Source organism: Melitaea cinxia, chromosome 1 (genome assembly GCF_905220565.1).
Source record: "Melitaea cinxia chromosome 1, ilMelCinx1.1, whole genome shotgun sequence".
NCBI lineage: Eukaryota > Metazoa > Arthropoda > Insecta > Lepidoptera > Nymphalidae > Melitaea > Melitaea cinxia.
Genome location: NC_059394.1, coordinates 17,450,802 through 17,471,308, shown reverse-complemented (window position 1 = coordinate 17,471,308; position 20,507 = coordinate 17,450,802). Strand labels below are relative to the sequence as shown.

The following is a 20,507-nucleotide window of genomic DNA, read 5'->3' as shown; positions in this document are numbered from 1 at the left end:
ATAAAATTTTTTGCGTTAATTAAAGTAGAAAGGCAGCTACAAGAATTTGTAACAGCAGCTGTCCTTTTTTACGAATTACTCGTAGAAATACTTCGATGCTAGTTTCCTACATTTGCCGGTACTCTACCATTCCGATTTTTTCGATCAAATGATGTTTTACTTCGATTCAACTTAAAGAACCAATACAGTTTGTTTTTTTTAGATCGTTTTTGCGCAAGTTTTCTGAATATATTGTCAGACCTACATACGGCGTGTATAACTTTTTCTTGTCTTTTGTTCCATAAATTTTCGTAACTTAAGTATTACTTACTGCGAAAACAATTTAAATTAGACTTATAAAAAAATATGAGGATGTTAAGTCTCTTTAAATTTGTAACTCCGTGACCAAATATAGATAGATATTCAGAGTGTAAAAATTCTTATAAAAACGAACACCCACGCAAAGAGAAGCTCATTATGTAATAATTATATTAAACAGTATAATTTTATACAAGTTTTATATAAGCTTATCGATATCGATAAGTGAAAGCAATATGAAAACATTGATACATAAACACGCTTTCCCTCTCAACGATATGTTTCTAGAAAACAGTAAGGTTTTAGTACTTACAATACGGAACGGTTCAACCTATAGAGCAGGGTTGGCGGGAATTCAAAATCCCGAAAATAATTAATTTTATATACAGCCCCTTAATTTATTTGTATTATTTATTTTTTATTACCATTTAAAATAAAATAAAAATAATGTAAATAAATTACGCCAAATTTGTTTGCTTTATATGTGTTTTTGTTTACAACTAATCATAGTGGTTAGTAAATGTGAATCCGTTTTTTTATCATGTTGTAATTTCTTAAGTCGAACATCAGTGCTCTGCTAACTCCATCCAATTGCTTATAAAATATTTATCCAATTGCTTATAAAATATTATGGCTAAGAGGCTTTATAAAATATTATATTTTTATAACAATTATTGTCATAATTAAAATATCTACGTGTTTACCTGTTCTTTTAACACAGACAATTATTTTAACAGTGTATTTGTATCCACTGATTTCAAACGGCAACTGTACGAGTCTTCACTTACCATCTTATTGTTTATTCTATCTTTATTAATATGGCATTTTAATGCTTACGTTCACTGCTCAGTTTAATTGTCACTTATTGAACTAAAGCTTTTAAACCTTCTTAGCCATATGAATACTTTTGATTCTACGGACTTACTGCGGTTACTATTTGAGCATCCCGATTGGGGGGGAGGGTGACTCACGCAACCATGATGCCTGCAGCGTTACCTATATATCGGAAGATTTAAAATGATAATCGTGGTATATCCCGTAGAATCAAAAATTTTGACAAAAGCTTTTTTATTATTTAAATCCTTTAGAAATTCGGTACACAGACGCAGCAGCAACCCTATCGATATGTTAATGCCCCACCTCATGTGGATCGGAGCGAATCACGCGCACCCAAAAAACTAATGGCTTCACGGATCAACGTATACCATTGTGTGACCTACGCTATTGTAATAGAGAAGTATATTGTGTGTATCAACATGTATAGTAATTAAACATTTCATGCAAAGAAAGTAAATCGCTTGTTGTGATTGCTTCAAGAGTAGGTTAAATAAGTTGAATGCATGGCATTGACACCATGGACTAGATTAGGAAAGGTTGGAATTTGGAACATTTGTCTGTCTTTGTTTTTGTTAGAAGCTTAAATTATATCTTTTGTAACTTGACACATAATAGAAATACTTTAGTTTCGTTTTTTTACTATATTTTAAAGTTTAATTGTAATAGAAAATAAACAGGAAGATATGTATGGTTCCATATTTCTTGTTCTTATTTACATTAAATTTATATATGTAATGTGCTTTCATATTATATTGAATTATGCAATTTATGGTCAAATAATTGCTACCCGTTTCTTGTCTTAAAAGCTTCAGTTTAGTTCTTAAACGCCTTACTATACCAACTTTTAAAAATATTGTCCTAATCGATCGCGAAGGTGTTTACTAACATTTAATTTCTTAACATCTTTTTATTTCAAAGTATGAGATTTGTTTTTAATTTTAATAAGTGTAAATTTGAGCTAATGTTATGTGATTTATCATTATATTTACTTTATTTAGATATATAGTTTTTAATTTTTCGTTTTAAACATTCATATAAAGATCGTACTTGGCTGCACAACACAAACCTTAACTTAGCTAGAATTCAGTTACAGAATTATTATTCTATATAGTACTCCTTACAAATATAAATAATATACTAGTCTAAGACTGACTGTTTTTTTTTAAATATATATGAAGTTATGTCCACAGGCTAATAATGCCCGTAGCTTTTGTTATTCCAATTTTTAGTTTTGTTACTAATCGTTTACTTGGTACACTACTGCAGCTTACATTAAGAGAACTAATTATTCTATCTTAGTATCCCTGATGCAGACGTGAGTCCACCGACCAAAATTATGCGAACTTAATTGATATCTTACATGCAAAAAGACATTGACTTTTTTGTTTTTCTTTTTTTATTATTATTATTATTATTTTTTTATTATATTGCGCCTTACTTTAATTATTATTGTCATTATTATCTATGTTTATATATACACTTACTTGCTATCTATAATATATGTATGTACACTTATTTTCTAGTTAACGTATATATGTACACTTATTAGAGTGACTGTTTAATGATTTCTTTGAGATCGTTTGCCTGCCGACCTCCACAACCCTCCAAAACGAGTCACTAAACTTTAACTGAAATAATTTGACTAGTAAGTACCTTTATTATCCGTTTATAACAGGCTATTGAGGTATCTTATTCTTCTATTGAGGTAGGGTACAGTAGGAACTCTATTGCTCAAAATTTGGAACAGCCCGACTGGGGAAATCTCAATACTATAGAAGGTAAACAATAGGTACTAAAGGGTACAACTAGTAGGTTGTGTTCCTATGGTGAGCAACGTAGCCAGAGCTCCTTGGCAGTGTCGGGAGTAGCGGCTGCTACGTGGTTGTAATGCAATAGTTTTGTAGACGTGCATAAACTACGGTTTCCACTGACCATCAGGCGGAGCGGACGCCTGCTTGCCACCCTAGTAGTGATATAAAAAATAAAAAAATAAAGAAACGAAACCGAACGCTGTACTTGTATACGAAAATTATCAATTAATTTTTTCGTTCGAGGACTATAAATAAGCACGCCCAAGTTCACCTCTCACAAATATAAAGCACGGCTCGTTGATTTGGGAATTTTCCACGTTTTACCCTCAAATTAACGCCGAGCCCGAATTCATGATCAAATGTCTGGTAAATGGGCCCTCAACGTCACTTTAAGACGTTGCCCTTAATATAAATTGCGAGAAATTCTCATCCCTCCGCGCTATCAACCTTTATTATCAAGGGTACGTATGCAAGTGAACGATGTATGCTTACTGTACCTCCTATATACGAGTATATACACGTCGTAACTTACGTTCGCTCGATTTGACTCGAATTCACGTTTAAAAGAATAGTCGACATATTGTTCTGGTCTTGTTTCTATGAAATGTCGCACGATATATCAGAGCCTAAAGGCTACAAAACGTTGCAAATGCTCCAATACACAAGCAACATAAAGGGTTTTTAATGAAAAAATTCGTTAATCGTACTTGTAATTGAAATGCTCGATTCACATATCTACTGTCAATTCATTTTAGTAAAGACATTTTACAATACATTTGTCATTGTTGTGAGATTCCCACGTGTATTTCATGTTTTATTTGTACGTGTATTTCTAACTGTAATCGGTTTAATTCCTCACATTTAGATTTCACAAGGTGCCTTCTGACTAAATTGAATTTTCTTTTATCGTTATTTATGGGTCTTCAACACGCTAGCAATAAATTTGACGAATTGGCACTAAATTAGAAATAAAGAAATTTTATATTACTAAAACTCGCTTTGAAACAACGGATTGGGCATAAAGTCGTTTCAACCGCGTTAATTTGAGTAAAAAAACGTATTAAAATATTTTTAAACCATTGCAACTCCAGCGATTTTTTACGCGCGACGCGGCGCGTCGTCATTTCTTTTGATTTTCCATTGTCTCCTAAATTTTGCGTCCAAATTAAATGCTATAGAAGACAAAGTTTATCTTCATAAAATCTCCTTGTTGATGAAGTACTTTTTTTGTATGGATTCATATGTCCTTCCTTTTTCGACAAATTAATGATCACAAGATCATTATTTGTCGCAATTATTTAAAAACTGTGATATCTACTAAGGTTTCATTGAAATCAAATTATGTCAAGCAAAATTTTATTCAAAAATACATACTTGTAATAACGTATTTATTTGGATTAGGATTTATTAAATGTCTATTGAACCACCTTCGCAAATAATGCATTAGTTTAAAGCAAACTTGATTATTATAAAAAGGTTATAATGAGTCAACCTTAAGATATAGACATATGCGTCAATGGCAATTCCGTCATACATCGTTTTTGAGTAGGTTCACGCAACGTACGCAACGAAAGTTCTCGAAAAGAATATTTTTTCCCGTTTTCGTAACATTTCTTATGAATGCTCAGCTCCTATTGGTCGTAGCGAGATGTTATATATCTTATAGCCTTTCTCAGTAAATAGACTATTCAACATAAAAATATATTTTTCAATATGAACTACCAGTTCCTGACAATAGTGCGTTTAAATAAACAAGCAAACAAACTTTTCAGCTTTATAATATTAGTAAAGATAGATGGTAGGTACGTATACTGTACAGTTACAGAAATTACATGTACAGTTATAGTAAATACATGTTCAGTATTAAACAAATAGCCAATTTAATTTATTAAGAAAGAAATATTTTACTTAAAATCTTAGCCTGACTAAATGGGGAAAAAACCTCATTTATTATAAGGTCAATACCATAGGTCTCGCTTTCCATAAAAACTGTTGATCATTTGTAAGAGCTAGTTCAGAAACACAGCTTGGTGGTGACGATGACTAAAATGACCGACCTCTTGGTGCTTCTGTTTCTGTATATGTTGCAAAAGTTAAATAGCTCATGTCCCAACGCCAACACCAAGTGAATTCGATCTTCTAAACTATCAGAATCCAAATATATCTTCTATATTTCAACAAAATATATGAACGATGACCTTGACATAAGAAATGAAGATTATTGCGGTCCGCTAACCCTGTAATGTCTACAATGGCTCGCAGGTTGGCACGCAACAAGTTACCTGTAAAAGAAATATTTTTTTAAGCATTTTTCTAATCGTTATACCTATATAGAAAATTATATAGTTCCAGTAAAACCTTTAGGTTAATTATACGCAGAGGTCCTATTACGTTCTCCATTTCCAATTTAATTATGCCTTCAGGGCGTTGTTGGGGCGTAGTTTATCGACTTTTAACCAATTTATTTATTATCTGTTAATTCTCATTTTCTTCGTAAAAAAAGGTTACAGATCTTAAGGTCCTGACACAAAACTAATAGAGAAATATATTTCTCAGCGAATAAAATAAAGATAAGATTTTTGCAGTAGATTTAAAATAATTATAGATAATAAATATTGTAGATTTAAACTAGTTATAGATAATAAATAGAGCGGAGTGTCAGTCGCAAAAACTTTGAAAATCGTTATTTCTTTTAAAAGCTCTTACAAGTACCTTAAACCAATACCATTAACCTAAGGAACCTGCTTAAGTATATTGACACCAAACTTTTATACTGCCATGCTGAGGTTAAAGGCAGTAAGCGTTCGTCACTGTTTTTGTAAAAGTTTTGACGCCATTACAGTTTTTTACAATTCGAATTTTAAAATACGTCATTAAACCTATTTTATTAAACCTATATTAATGGTATGATATTCCTGTTTCATTTTTAAAAATTATAAAGTTTGTAATTGGAAGTAATTTGATCGAGATATGTTCTAGTGCTTTTTGGGTTATCCATGTAATACTTATTTTATTGATTATTTTTTCGACTACGTTGTATTACTTGACGATGTCAATTGATGCCGGCTCTTTTTCGTTTACAAACAAACGTAATTATGAAACTGTCATGTGGATAATTCAGCGACGTTGCAGATTTCATAGTCAGTAGTGACACTCACCAAGTCCCATTGAACAAAAAGTGTTCATAGTCAAACTCACTTAGAAACTTAAAATGGAATAAAGAAAATGACACGTACTCTACGTGTGTGTGATATGTGTAGGTAATGCTTTATCTGCGTCAAATTGTCTTAACATTGCTTTACTTTTTGTCATTCAGCTGTTAACGAGTTGTTCAGACGGGCACAGTGTACCGGTACGAAGACACAGTCGGAATAATTAACACTTCTCTTTGTCAGCGCTTCACACCCAACTACTAGCGTTTGAAGTAAACGCAATAGTGCAGCGCAGACAATGGGCGAAAGGTTTTAGTCAGTTTTATTGAGAATGTTTAGTTTTGTTCCAAATATAGTAGATCTTTATAAAGGTTGTTAGTATTTTTGTGTCTATTTGTAAATATGTTGGCTGTTAGGGAAATTTAGGGTTGTTAGACTCAACGCTGGGTTACTAGAGGTTCAGGGTTGGTTCCAGTTGTTGACCAAGTGTATAAAATATTGTAGTATTTATATGTATATAAAATGAATCAAATATTTACAATGTCTGTTGCCCGTTATTTTAAGTTTGCATTATTTCGACACTATTGCAAGCGCCACGGTCATGAGTACACCAGTTGTATTATCATAGTAAAACTAACTATGAAAATTTCGCTCGCGCTCGCTTCAGTCTGTAATATCCCACTACTGGACATAGGCCTCTTCCCCCATGTAGGAGGAGGATCAGAGCTAAATCTACCACACTGCTCCAACGCGGGTTGCCGGATGTATTCCCTACTATTAGTAACGATCGCTAACAGGTGTACGTGATAACAACCGGGACCGACGCGCGACGGCTGACGTGCTCATCATGAAAATTTCATAAGTCAAATTTTCATAGTAGACGCATATTCCTCATTTTATTCCTGTCTTGCACAATCCAAATCTAAAGCTATGATGATTAATTTAAAAATTCATTTATTTAATTACATACTGTAAATTCTGCAGATATGATCCAAGGCGTCTCTTAAGGTTTTATATAATATAGTGTAAGCATCAAGATAAGTCTGTCCGTGTGAAACTATGTTTATTATATTCATAGCGAAGAATGCGTCGTTACAAACCAACCTCTGAACCACGTTACGTAATTATTTCATATTATGCTTGTCGTGAAGGTGATTGTCTACTTTTGGTCTAACGTGGTTAGTTATTAATATTGTTAAAAAATTACCGAAAAAAAATTATTTGGGTTAAAAAGTATTTTATTTAATGTGCTAGATTATTCAGTCTTAATTTTTAATTCATCATCAAAAAAATGTAAAGAATTCAATTACTCTTAAAACAAATTACATATTTATGATAGGGTTATATTTCTGTTCATTTTTGGTGTGATAATTGGAAGCTGTCTTGATACTTTCAACTTTGTTTTCTGTCACATTTTTTTATCAATATAATGAACTCCGACGCTTATACGATTATCCTGACATAACCGAGTCTGACAGAAGCCCTTATCCCTGAAAACATTTCTGATCTGATTACTTTACGGCTATTGTTTTTTATTTTGGCTTAGTAACGTTTATAATCTATACACTTTAATAAAAACACTTGTGGGCGTTACCTTTGTTTTTTTATCGTGTCAGATTGTTATTTGGTACATATCCACCCACAGCAACCCACGAGATATGTCACAAGTATAGGAAAATGAGAACGGTATACATGGAAATCGGTACAAAGGAAACGGTATATATAAATCATATTAATAAAACTTTTTTTTTACAAGTGATATACATACACGGGCTTGTGAACCCTTTTTTATTCTAAAAACATGCAATTTTTTTTTTTATTTTTTTTTTTTATTTCAAGGTAGGCGTTATTGATAAAACTTATATGTCATTCTATAGTAATGTACTTACTACAACGCGGAATAGTGCTGTCGTTGGGAGGTTAAAGATGACAACCATGGTAAAGATCCCGTTTCAAAACCTAATAAAAATGAATTTAACCGATGTCAAAAAAGGAGAAAGTTCTCAATTCGAGTGTATTTTTTGAAGTGAAACTTATTTTGGCGTATTAGAGGGTAAAATTTTTACAGATGAAACGGCAACGTTTTTTTTCGATGGCGCTGAAACGAAAATCTAAATTTTTGGATTTGTATAAATATAAACGAGACAAACATTAGCTTTCCAAGGAAGTTTCACTTCTGACATGTGTACTTTGTACGCACGCACTTTTTTATTTTTATGTGTCACCTCATAACTTTTTTTCAAAATCCTCATCCAGCCTACACCGGCAATCTTACGTAGATTGTCGGTCCAACGGGCCGGAGGACGTCCCATACGATACTGCGTTTGCCAAAACGCGGTCTCCACTCCAGTATGTACACGTCTGCTCCAACGGCCATCGGTCCTGCGACACAGATGACCAGCCCACTGCCACTTCAACTTACTAATTCTGTGGGCTATGTCGGTTACTTTCGTTCTCTCGCGGATATAGTCGGATAACCGGGATGTCTGGCACGAACTTGGGGAGGCCTATGTCCAGCAGTGATCTGCACTGAACTGCTGCTGAACTGACTGACTGACTGACATAACTTTTTACTAGGCGGACCGATTTCGATGATTCTTTTTTTTATTTATCGAAAAGACGTGCTTGTCTTGTGGTCCCATTTAAATTTAACCTCAATCTGACGAGTACTTTTTGAGTTATCTCGAGATAACTTAAATAATACATATTTACTTGACTTTTTTCCATCTACCTACGTCGTATTATTGTATTAAAGTGGTACCTAATTGAAGTCAGTTTTTCTTTGCGAGCGAATACATTTATTTAATTCCTACTATTAGTTCACACTCTCCCTAAATACATTTAATATATGTTGTTCAAGTTTTCAATCTATACTAATATTATAAAGAGGAAAGATTTTATTGTTTGTTTGCATTTAATAGCCTCCGAAACTACTGAACCGATTTGAAAAATTATTTCACTGTTAGGAAGCTACACTATTCGCGGATGACATAGGCATATCACATTTAAAAAAAAATAGAGAAAAAAATATTTTGAAATTTTTGTTAAATACCCGTGCGAATGCGGGGCGGGATGCTAGTCGTTTATAAACATGACACTGACATGAATTGATGACACTTGATGTTAATACAGGTTTTTGAAATGCTAATTAATTGATAAAAAATGTCATTGTTTACCTTAGCATGTATTGATTTTATCTTTATTAATATTACTTGCAATATACTTATTAACTTAATGTTTGAATACTACTTGAAGTATAGAACAAACAGCAACGATTTTAAACGAAAGAAAATTTTGTATAATTTCAAGTTTCATTACGCGTTAGTCGATTCTTGCTTTGAGCTAATTCGTTTTGTTTCAATTAGACGGTGTATTTACTTAACTCTGTTAATACCTTCTTAATCCTCGCTAATTGTTATGTACGATACAAGCGAGATCTACTTCATTAGAACTCGAGGTATGTTAAGCGAATTAACGCGATATTGAAACTTGTTAATGAAGGAACATGTTGAACTAACCAATACACTGAAAATATACCTATACATAATTATGTATTAATATTATAAAGCTGAAAAATTTGTTTAATAAATGCTCCTAATCTTCTATCTCATCACTTCAGTACCCTACAAATATTCTTTATTTTACTCTAAATATAAAGAAAAAATAATAGAAGACTAATAAAATATATAATAGTCTAAAATGTGGTTTTATTACTAAAACAACCAAACAACCTCTGAGCTATTCACAAGAAGAGAATAAAGCGGTAAAACGACACTAACTGAAGAAACTACCAGTTCCGATTAAGAAATTTCTATGATCTCTATAACTATTATAATTTTCTTTATATTTATTAGAACCAAATATAATCATCATATCAAAAATTTCGACCTAGCGGATACATCGTTCCATATAGCTTAATTGGCTAAATCACCGACTCGTGAGTCGGAGATGCAGGTTCGATCTCCGCTTGAACGGTCGATTTTTGATATGATATTAAAAATATTTAGAATCTCCTCATGTGTGGGTAGTACAAAAATAAATAATACGAATTTTCCTTTTTATTATCAACCTCGACCAATAGAATCAGAGCAAAAAAAGTCCGCTGTCGTGTCTTCTCAACTCTATAACATTGGTGAAATCATACGTTCTATGTTGGTACTGTTACAGCTGTAACTTTGAAAAGCATTAATATAATCATTTTATCGATCTGTGTATTGTAATATATTCGAAATCTTAGTTATAACATAAAGTCAATATATATATATATATTTTTTAATTTGGGTAACATACAATTTTATATTACATTATTATACCTATTATGACTAATTACAATAACTAAAATCAATACAGTTTCCACTATTAGCTAATACATACAACAGCACTATACATTGCGTGAAACATATTTTATGAGAAAAAAAAAATTAACAAAACAAAATGGATAAAAAAAATCTAAATTTAGTGTAAAAGAAACGAAAAATCTTTTTAAGTAGGCATATATTTAAGCATTTGCTTATAGAACGCTGACTATTGCTATTAATATTACACGCCCATCTTTCTCCAAAATCGATTATGTAATACTTATGTAATATAAATATGAATAGAAAATTTTAGAACTGATTAAAAGTTTCGAAATCGCTCAGATTAACAGAGAACTTTTTAGGATTTTCTGAGAACAAAAAAAAAATTGTCTGCCGGTACAGCGTTTCTCTAATTTCATAAACTGTAGTTTAGTAAACCTGGATTAATATCTTATTATATATTTTATGTGTTTGTAATAAATTAACTTCACAACCTCTTCCTTGCTTCAGTTGAACTGTTGCCAGCGAATGACACCTTACATTTACAAGACAAAAAATTGTATTGTGATTAATACAGCAATTATGTGCCTAAATTATTGCCAGGGATGTATTTTTCACTTTTTTTGAACTGTTTAGTACAAGTAAAAGAAGGTTTAAAATGAAATGAAAACAATTGTTTCGCCCTATAACCTCTTATACACACTTAAGGAACGTCAAAAAATCTGTATTTTCTTTAAAAAAAAAAAAAAACTAACAAAATAAAATCTCTCTAGCGTTACGTAAATAACAAACTATAGAAATATACCCCTTGTTATCCAACAACCTTAACTAATACTTAAACTTGGGACTATAACTTATCTCTACGGAAATAAATCCAAATCCATTGGCGTGATGAGTAACTAATGGATATTAGTTACCCATCACGCCAACGGATGCTGAAGTTTGAATGGAAGGATGACCATCTAAACTTTAGCATTAATAATAGTTAGCTTACCGCGTTAGAAATAAATATACATAACCTCATTATCTAGTAATAGTTAAGCCTATTTAGCTCAAACGCTGTTACGTTAGTCCTTCGCTCAATTATGACTTATGTGTGAAACATTATATGTACCGCTCATACGTCAACTTGTAAAAGAAGAAGAAATATACTTAATTGTGTATACAAGTTAAAGTACATAGGTGTTCTAAAAAAAATGTAAGAGACACTTACTAGTAAATTAGAAAGAGTAATACGATTCAGCCTGTAACATTCCACTGCTGGGCATAGGCATCTTTCTCCTATGTAGGAGAAGGATTGGAGGTTAAAGAGTTATAGCCAATAGTAATTACGAGTATGCTAAGATGTATTGGTTAGGGTTGCCGGCATGGGAACCCGGTCCTGCTAGACATGGCGTCGTCGGGATTGTTCAGAGGTGAGCCGGACAGTCCCCATGGAGGAGAAGTCTGGTCTTTTCGCCGAGGCCAGCCTGTCGCTGGAGAGATCCTGTTGCCTGCAGATCCGGGACCCTCCAATTAAAGCGGCTGAAGGCTCCCACGGGGGTTTTGGTCGGTAGTGCACCCCCAAGTACTGAAGCCGACATACGGTTTAGGAATGCCTACCCGGGCATCCTGGATATCACCCGTAAATGGGTTACCCTGCGAAATCAAAAAAAAAAACAAGGGGTTGATCCAATATCAATTAAATCGTACTGATGTGGTTTTGCAAATCGTCGATGGATTTGATTTCAAGATATATTTGTAGTTGAATAAATTCTTTCTGGTTTGTGAAATTATGTTCTTGTGAGTTTTCCCACTGTATCTCGGAGAGCACGTATGCTGTCGGTACCGGTTGTTATCGTAGACACATGATAGGGTTACTCATAGCGAAATTAAACTGCTAACGTGCGTGGGAGCCGTGAGTAGCTTAAGCGCCAACACTTCTTCTACATTAAAAACTTTTTAAACCACAGACTTTTTCCAATTGTTGCATGTATAAAGGATGATTCAGAACAGTAAAGTACAATGCTTATCAGCGAGAAACAGGCACAACAATAAGTAGGAGTAATATAAATATAGTAGGTACATATGAGTATTTACGTAACCCTTTATATCCTTTTCTACTTAAAAGTTCCATTACAGTAATTCACGGTACAGTAACTGCGAAAATATAAAAATGTTATTTTAAGATGAATTCCTCGTTTCTCTTCGTAATCTAAAGTTTTTGCGAGTATCAAAAAAGTTGGTGTAGGTGTGTTTTGAAATGAAAATGAGGTAGGTAGGTGTACTAATAAATTTACTTTTGACGTTTTTTACATCCCGCAATATTTTTTATAAATCTTTGAAACTTACTCAATTACGAATAATCTGGAATCTGGGGGTTAAAAATGTTTTTATAATTTTGTTTACGGCTAAAAATACTTGGTTAAAATTCAAAAAATAAGCGATCTAATTTAAAGGAAGGGAACGAAAATTAACAAAATTTTCGAGTTTGCATTTTGATTATGTAGGTTATATTTGAGTGTGTATTTTACTTCATTTTATACATTTTTACTCATTTGTGTAGATTAATAATTATTAATCAGGTACCTTCACATACATACACTCAAATAATATATCGTATAGTAAGTACATTATTTGAAAAAAAATCTACCTCTAGTAAATAAAATCAGAAACGGATTAGAAATCTGGAGATAGATATCCCACTACTGGACATAGGCCTCTTTCCCCATGTAAGAGAAGGATCAGAGCTTAATCCACAACGCTGCTCCAATGCGGATTGGTGGATATATTCCCTACTATGAGTAACAATCGCTATCAGGTGTACATGATAACAACCGGGACCGACGGCTTAACGTGCTCTCCGAGGCACGGTGGGGAGACCCACAAGGACTGCACAAACACCCAGACCACGGCAAACACCTGTATGGCCAATACAAATGTTTGTCATGTGCGGGGATCGAACCCGCAACCACCAGCGCAACAAGTACAATCCATGGCTGTGACCGCTGCGACCAACGCGGCAACTGAACAGTAACTACCGCATATGTGTAACAGAAATTAAAAGTTGTACAGATGTATTTTTAGTAATATACAAGGTTAAGTTTCTTAAATAAAATGATGTTGCTGTGGTACGATTATGAAAGAAATCTTCGTCTGATGTTATCATCTTCATCCTCACGTAGTGTGTAATGTTTCCGGCAGAGCAACCATTAAGTGACACGATGACACGAGCCACAAAAAATGTGTCCTTGAAGATATTTTTCTTGTTCTTTAAACTACATTTTTATAATTCTTCGTGGTTTAATTTGTGCTTGAATTTAGAGCTTACGTAGGTAACTTTAACTGAGGTAGAACATGGCAGAAAATATCCTGCCCAAAATCTAATGCAGCTCGACTGCGGAAGTACCTCGACTTTACAGAAGATCACAGCTAAATATTACTGCTTTTAAGCAGTGTCGTGTTCCTGTGGTTAGTAAGGTGACCAGAGATCCTGGGGAGGATCGCGGGTAGGGTCGGCAACGCACTCAGACGTCTATAGGTTACGGTAATCGCTTACCATCAGGTGACCCGTAAATTTGTTTGAAAAATGATGTTTAAAATTATACATCCGTTTTAGATAGTTTTAATGAATAAAAGAAATATAATTGAGAGTTTAGGTGTTTCTGAACTATACTAGACAAAAAAACAAGCTCATAAAAAATTGTTTCACGCTCAATGACTTATAGTAAGAAAATTTTGCATCAAATGTCTGGAAACACAAAAGCCCAGGCGTCTCCATAGTCTACAGTTTGTATATTTAATTTTTGTTGAATCGCATAAATTTATTTATACTCACAATTACTCCACATAAATTATGGGTATATCGTTTTATAGATAAGTGCTTGCTATACCGGCATCAATAACTAAAAAATTTATTATTGCTTTTGTTTTTGTATATAATTAATTATTAAAATTACGCAATTATATGACGGCTTTGATTTTGAAACAACGTCAACATGATTGACGGTCTGTAATTTTTTTGTTTAATTTAAAATCAACTCACGTATAAATACTTTTTTTGTAATTTTGCAAAGTGATAATTATTATACCTATTTAGTGCGAATTATTCGCACGGCTAGTTGCTAGTAGCTAGTTTATTATAATTGCGTACTTTCAAAATTCATGAAAGAAAATGACAAACTAAAGTAAACATTTTTGAATATCATATCAAAAATTGACCGCTCCAGCGGGGTTCGAACCCGCGTCTCCGACTGGCCGTGTCGGAGCTCTAGCCAATTAAGCTATGGAACGATGTACCCGCTAGATCGAAATTTTTGATATGATGATTTTTATATCCGGTGTTCGGTTTTATGTCGGAGACGCGGGTTCGAACCCCGCTGGAGCGGTCAATATGTGATATGATATTCAAAAATGTTTAGAATTCCTAATGTGTGGGTAACACAAAAATAAAATCATAGAAACTAAAGTAAATTTAAAAGAGTCTTGTCACTGTCATAGATGAATATTATCTAACTGTGCCCTGTTACGCAATGTCTTTTAAAATATTAATTGTAATGTCTCTTCCAGGTCGGTATAACGCGTAGACTTCACAACGCTTCCATCATGACACTGCACTGGTGGATGCACTGGTTCTGGGTGACGATGCTCCTCACATTTATTGGTAAGACTTATTGATAATTAATTTTAAGTATTTTTTAGGATCTAGTATATATGAAAAAAAAAAAATTAAATCTAGTTCTTATTGATCATCTTATTATGCGACTTTGCTGTTCCTATCTTGATTATCATAAAGATGTGTTTTGAAAATATGATTATTTGTAAATGGTTTGTATGGGGTTTTTTCCATACCACGAACATATCATTCTGTTAAGAGTCAACTCCAATTAAAAAGTAAGATAGCTTAGTTTCATTTTATATTCATTCATGTTAGTAAGTTTTTGATTTTGAAAAAATTGGTTCATTATAATGAGTGAAATTCGCGGAAACATCAGAAAACAATACACAATTATAATGCATGATGTATAATAAAAATAATGGGCATTTCAGAGCCGATGCATGTAAAATTTACGACAAATTTATTTACAAGATAGGCTAGCTTCTGCCCGCGACTTCGTCCGCGTGGAACAGTTTCTTTGGGCTAACTGGGGAAACTCTCGAAAGGAAAAAATACCCCGATTTTGGAACACTCTTCATTGGTGCTCCGCTCCTATTTGTCTTAGCGTGTTGATATATAGCCTATAGCCTTTCTCGCTAAATGGGCTATTTAACACTGAAATAATTTTTCAAATCGGACTAATAGTTTCTGAGGTTAGCGCGTTCAAACAAACAAACAAACAAACAAACTCTTCAGCTTTATAATATTAGTATAGATATGCAAGTTATTTGATACACTTTACTAATATAAAATTAAAAAAATTATGTAGTAATTATTATTATTATTAGTGCTTACATCCATACAAATAAATAAAATTGTAGTGTCTGTTTGTAATATTAAAATACCCGCTTTTTTTCTAAATGTATATTGAATTGAATTGTTGATGAAATTGTTTTCTGTCTGTCTGTCTGTTTGTTCCGGCTAATCTCTGAAACGACTCGACCGATTTTGACGGAACTTTCACTGGCATTACTCATCTGGTGTACTAAGGAGTAACTTTATCTATTTTTATTTTAAATTTTTTATTTTATAACTCTGCGAACTGAACAATAACTATTTTTTTAAATTCTACGCGGACGAAGTCGCGGTCACAGCTAGTCATTAATAAAATCAATATTTGTGTTATATTTACAATGTGTAATTCAAGTCAATGTGTATTTTCTAAAACAATGTGTTCTTATCGCGGCATTATGGTTTTGTTCGCTTTTAATTCTCTCTTATATTTCTTCTCTACCGCTACCGCTACCTACCGCTAGTTTTTCTCGTAAGCAATGTGCGTCCAGAACTTCCATTACAAATATTTCCTTTTAATATGAAACTTTTATTCTATCGCCCCAAATTTTGTTCATCTATCGCATGTCGCATGTCGCAAATGTTCCAGGGTATTTAGTGTATGGAATCTGTGCATGTGTGTGTAATGTAAATGTTTTTACTCACTACAGTTTCACTTAATCGTGGTTTCACAAAACCACACAATTCTTATTTTTAAAATTTTTGTGTTTAGAGTAAATAGAAGAAAAATCGGGACTTTCATATTCTAAGTGTAGCTTTAGAAGTAATGCCCGTAATTATATTTAGTCAATCCAGAACGGTGCACATCCGGTTGCTTATGGACTGGTTGTTACTGTGATCGTCGCCGCGAAATTGCTCCAACATTGTGTCGCAATTAGTCGTGATGCATCTCCGCGACGGTCTCATTATATCCGCTAAGGCTTTTACAGTGTACAATCTTGAAGTATAAATTACAATTGAAATTCGTGCTGACTGTTGACGAAATGACAAAAAAGTTGGGAACTTTGTAATCCAATGCTTTCATATAATGCATTTTATCGTTTATTAGCTTGTCCTATAGTTGCAACATAATCTAATTATGAGAAGGAACTATTTAGTGAATACAAATTAAACACATACAATACCTATTAGATGAAATAGTGCAGAGCCCCAAAATAAAATAGTTTAAAAAAATCAAATAAAACTCTATAAAATATTTTAGTTATCATTAGAATGAGTAAGTATAAATAAATGTACTTAAAAGAAAAAAAAAGTCTAGTCTAGCATACTAATATAAAATAGACACAAAAAAAAATGTAGATGTACATACGAGTATGTTGTAACTATACAAATATTGTTTGTTTACCCAAATAAAGAGAAAATAAAATCTAGAAAAAACCGATAATAATCGTAAAATTATGACATTTGGACGAGACGTTTATTGGGTTAAACTCACAGGGTTATTATTATTTACAAATTAAAGTTTACAAACGAAAGTTATCGTTCCTATAAACCAATGCGCGTAAAATGTGACATTCAAACAAAAGGTTAAACATGAAACGTGACCGTATTTGTAAATGTAGATACGTATGACTTTAGAACGCTGAACGCCGTTGATATATTGTGGCCTAATTTTTATAAAACACGAATATTAGTTTTAGATACAATATTCAGCTTTAGGTCGTGTGTTATCAGCTAAAGATCGATTGTTAGGTATTATATGCGTGTATTTCTTGAAAATAAACATCCGTTTTTCCGTATGCAGAAAAATAATTACTAATCAAGGTTTACTTATCAAGGTTTGCTGTGTGGCTACGGCATCACAGAATATAGCCACCCCATCTTTTCCCGTGGGTATCGTAAGAAGGGATAACACAGATGCACAACCACCTTGGAACTTATAAAGCCGACCGATGGCGGGGTAACCATCCAACCGCTGGCTTTAAAATACACAGACCGAAGACGGGCAGCAGCAGCGTCTTCGGTGCGACAAAGCCAGCCCTGCGGTCACCAACCCGCCTGCCCGCGCAGTAACTATGGGCAACACACATGAGCTCACGCTCTTGACGCGAACTTGTGGAGGCCTATGTCCAACAGTGGACTGCGATAGGCTGAAATGATGATGATGATGATGATGATGATGATGAATCAAGGTTAAACAAACACAATAAAAGTCTAGTATAGAGATTATTAATATGGTGCTTTTTAAATTCTATTAACGCCTATAGGTGACAATTCGACTTTTGCTTAAAGCAATTCTTAAGACGAGATTTTTATTTTTTTATTAAGAGAGGTAAAATTACGATGCGAAGATGCTTTTAAAGCGCATTTGAATAAAGTTATTTTTGATGTTTATTTTAATCTATCACCATGTTTATGTTGCACAAGTGCAAATACATAATTCAGGTTCAGAAATACATCAAGAGAAGCCAATCATCCGTTTAGCCAAGTAATAGCATTACTCTCGACTGTATCAAACGCGCCGCAGTACCAGTAGTGGGTGGTCGTAATAAACCTCACAGAAATGGCTTCAGCTAAAGGATTGAACACGTAATATCATTACTCTGATCAGTGCGATCTGAATTTATGCGTGTATTTCTATAACGGTATTGCATTAAGTGAGCTAGTTGTTGCCCGCGACTTTTAGTGGTAAATGTCTTGCGTGGAAGCTGTAAAAAAAAAGATATTTTATACATTTCTAAGACTATAGCCCGTTGGCGCAGTTTGTAGTTTGTCAGTTTCTGTTCCGCGTGTTGCAGGTTCGATTCCCACCTGAGTCTGAGTGTAATATTTATTTGTATGTATTATTTCTATGTATATTTGTCAAAAAATATATATAGTTATAACAGTCGGCTATTACCTGTAACATAAGCATTGAGTTGAGGAGCAGACGATCGTGTGTGTATGTTATGTATAAGATATTTATTATTATTTATTTATTTATTATGTTATGTTTTTTAATCTAAATACTTTGTGGTCGAGTCTTTCCAGTAAGTAATCTTAGAAACTTGTCTGCGGGCATGACTCGACATTTCCTTTTATAACGCGCAAAATAGTATGAAAGATAGACCTTTGTTATAATTCCAGATTTTATTTTATATCTGTGCCAAATTTCATCCATAACCAACATCCATCTAGACTTTCGCATGTGTACTAGTAAAATGTGCCTGGTTTCTGATTTAATTTGTTTGTTGAAACAAATTCTTATTTTTTTTTTATTACAGTTATTTTAATTTTATAGTTGTTATATTTATTGTAGTTATATGTTAAAATTACGAGTAAATTATCACATACGATTTTGTAAGTTGTTTCCATCTTTGTTAATGATATACATTCTGTTCTGTCATCATTATTGTTATTATTTTATTATTATTAGCTTTTATTAATAGTATCTAACTAATAAAAGTATAATTATAATCGTTAATTTTCATGAATTGAATTTTAAGTTCAATGAAATCGTAATATTTATTCAAATATTATTTTCAAACATAAATATGTTGCGGTTTTTGTTGTATAAATTTCTGTTTGCTGTTGCACTTGTTTCTCAAATTTCCCTCAATTCGTGTCTAAATAAAGGGAGTATTGTTACTTGTTACTAAAGAAGTCGTATAAATGATATTTTCAAGATCGAGTTTTATACTGGGCCTCTTCTAACTAAATACGGATAATATGAAACCTTTCATGACATGCGTGCATGTGTCATGGATACACGGTATGACTCTTTTATCACCCTTGTCAAAATTCGATCCATGTGACAATGAACTTGACAATACGTTTAGTTATATATAATTTTAATACTAACATTAAAGTGAACTGAATTGAAATAGACTGTATAGATTTAATTAACTAGAGTTAAATATGAAAGGATACAAAGACATAGGCTGTAACTGTATACTATTTCAATTCAACCGATATATAAATTGGTCAAATAACCGTTGTTTTTTAATGCTTACGCGAATTTTGCTCATTATAATGAAACAATTTTTTTGGATTTTATCGCGGTTTATTTTGTTTTAGGGTTCAAAAGCATCTTCGAATCGTCATTTTACAAATTTAAATTTTAATTATTTTTAAAAGTAAAGCTATCTCCTGTTCGGAATACAGATTCTGCAGATAAGAGCAGGCAAAAAACTGCGTAGTTACTCTTTAAAAAAAAATAAACTGTGTTTTTAAACAAATTTGGTCTTGCATGAAATACAGCGTCACGAATTCCGCACATCTTCATCATTTGTGTAATCCTGCACCGAATAATAAGCTTTAAACAACGCAAACAAAACGCACTTAGCTTTCTTGGCGTTCAAAACTAAGTTGTTTGTTTTAATCCAATCTTGAATATGCAATAAAGAACTGTTCACGTCGTCATAATTTACTTTTTCTCCTATCGACTTTGAAAATGGTCGATGTATCAGTAAATAACACTTTATCATAAGTATCCTTAACATAAAATGGCGGATCACTTATACATACATGTATATATTAAAGAAAGAAAAGGCCCTACAATCGATCCTTGAGGAACGCCCATTTTCAGCTCAGATGAGATGAATTTTATTAGTTAGATAAGACAACGTGCCAAAGTGAACAAGAAGTGCCACACCAGCATTTGTCGTAGAGTTACCTCTAGTGAAACCATATTGTTTTCACTGTGAAAAATGCAATTAACCTAAATATGAAAAAGAAGTTGGCTTAGTATAATTTTTTTCAAAAA

General features: G+C 32.9%; 1 protein-coding gene across 1 annotated transcript in view; it reads left to right on the top strand.

Moving 5' to 3' along the window:
* LOC123658106 overlaps window positions 1–20,507 on the top strand; it is a 62,185-nt gene that overhangs the window by 32,658 nt on the left and 9,020 nt on the right. Inside the window, exon 3 of the mRNA XM_045593576.1 lies at window positions 14,944–15,037. Within this exon, the coding sequence (XP_045449532.1) occupies window positions 14,980–15,037 (58 nt within the window). The 5' untranslated portion in view covers window positions 14,944–14,979. The remainder of the gene's footprint in view (window positions 1–14,943; window positions 15,038–20,507) is intronic.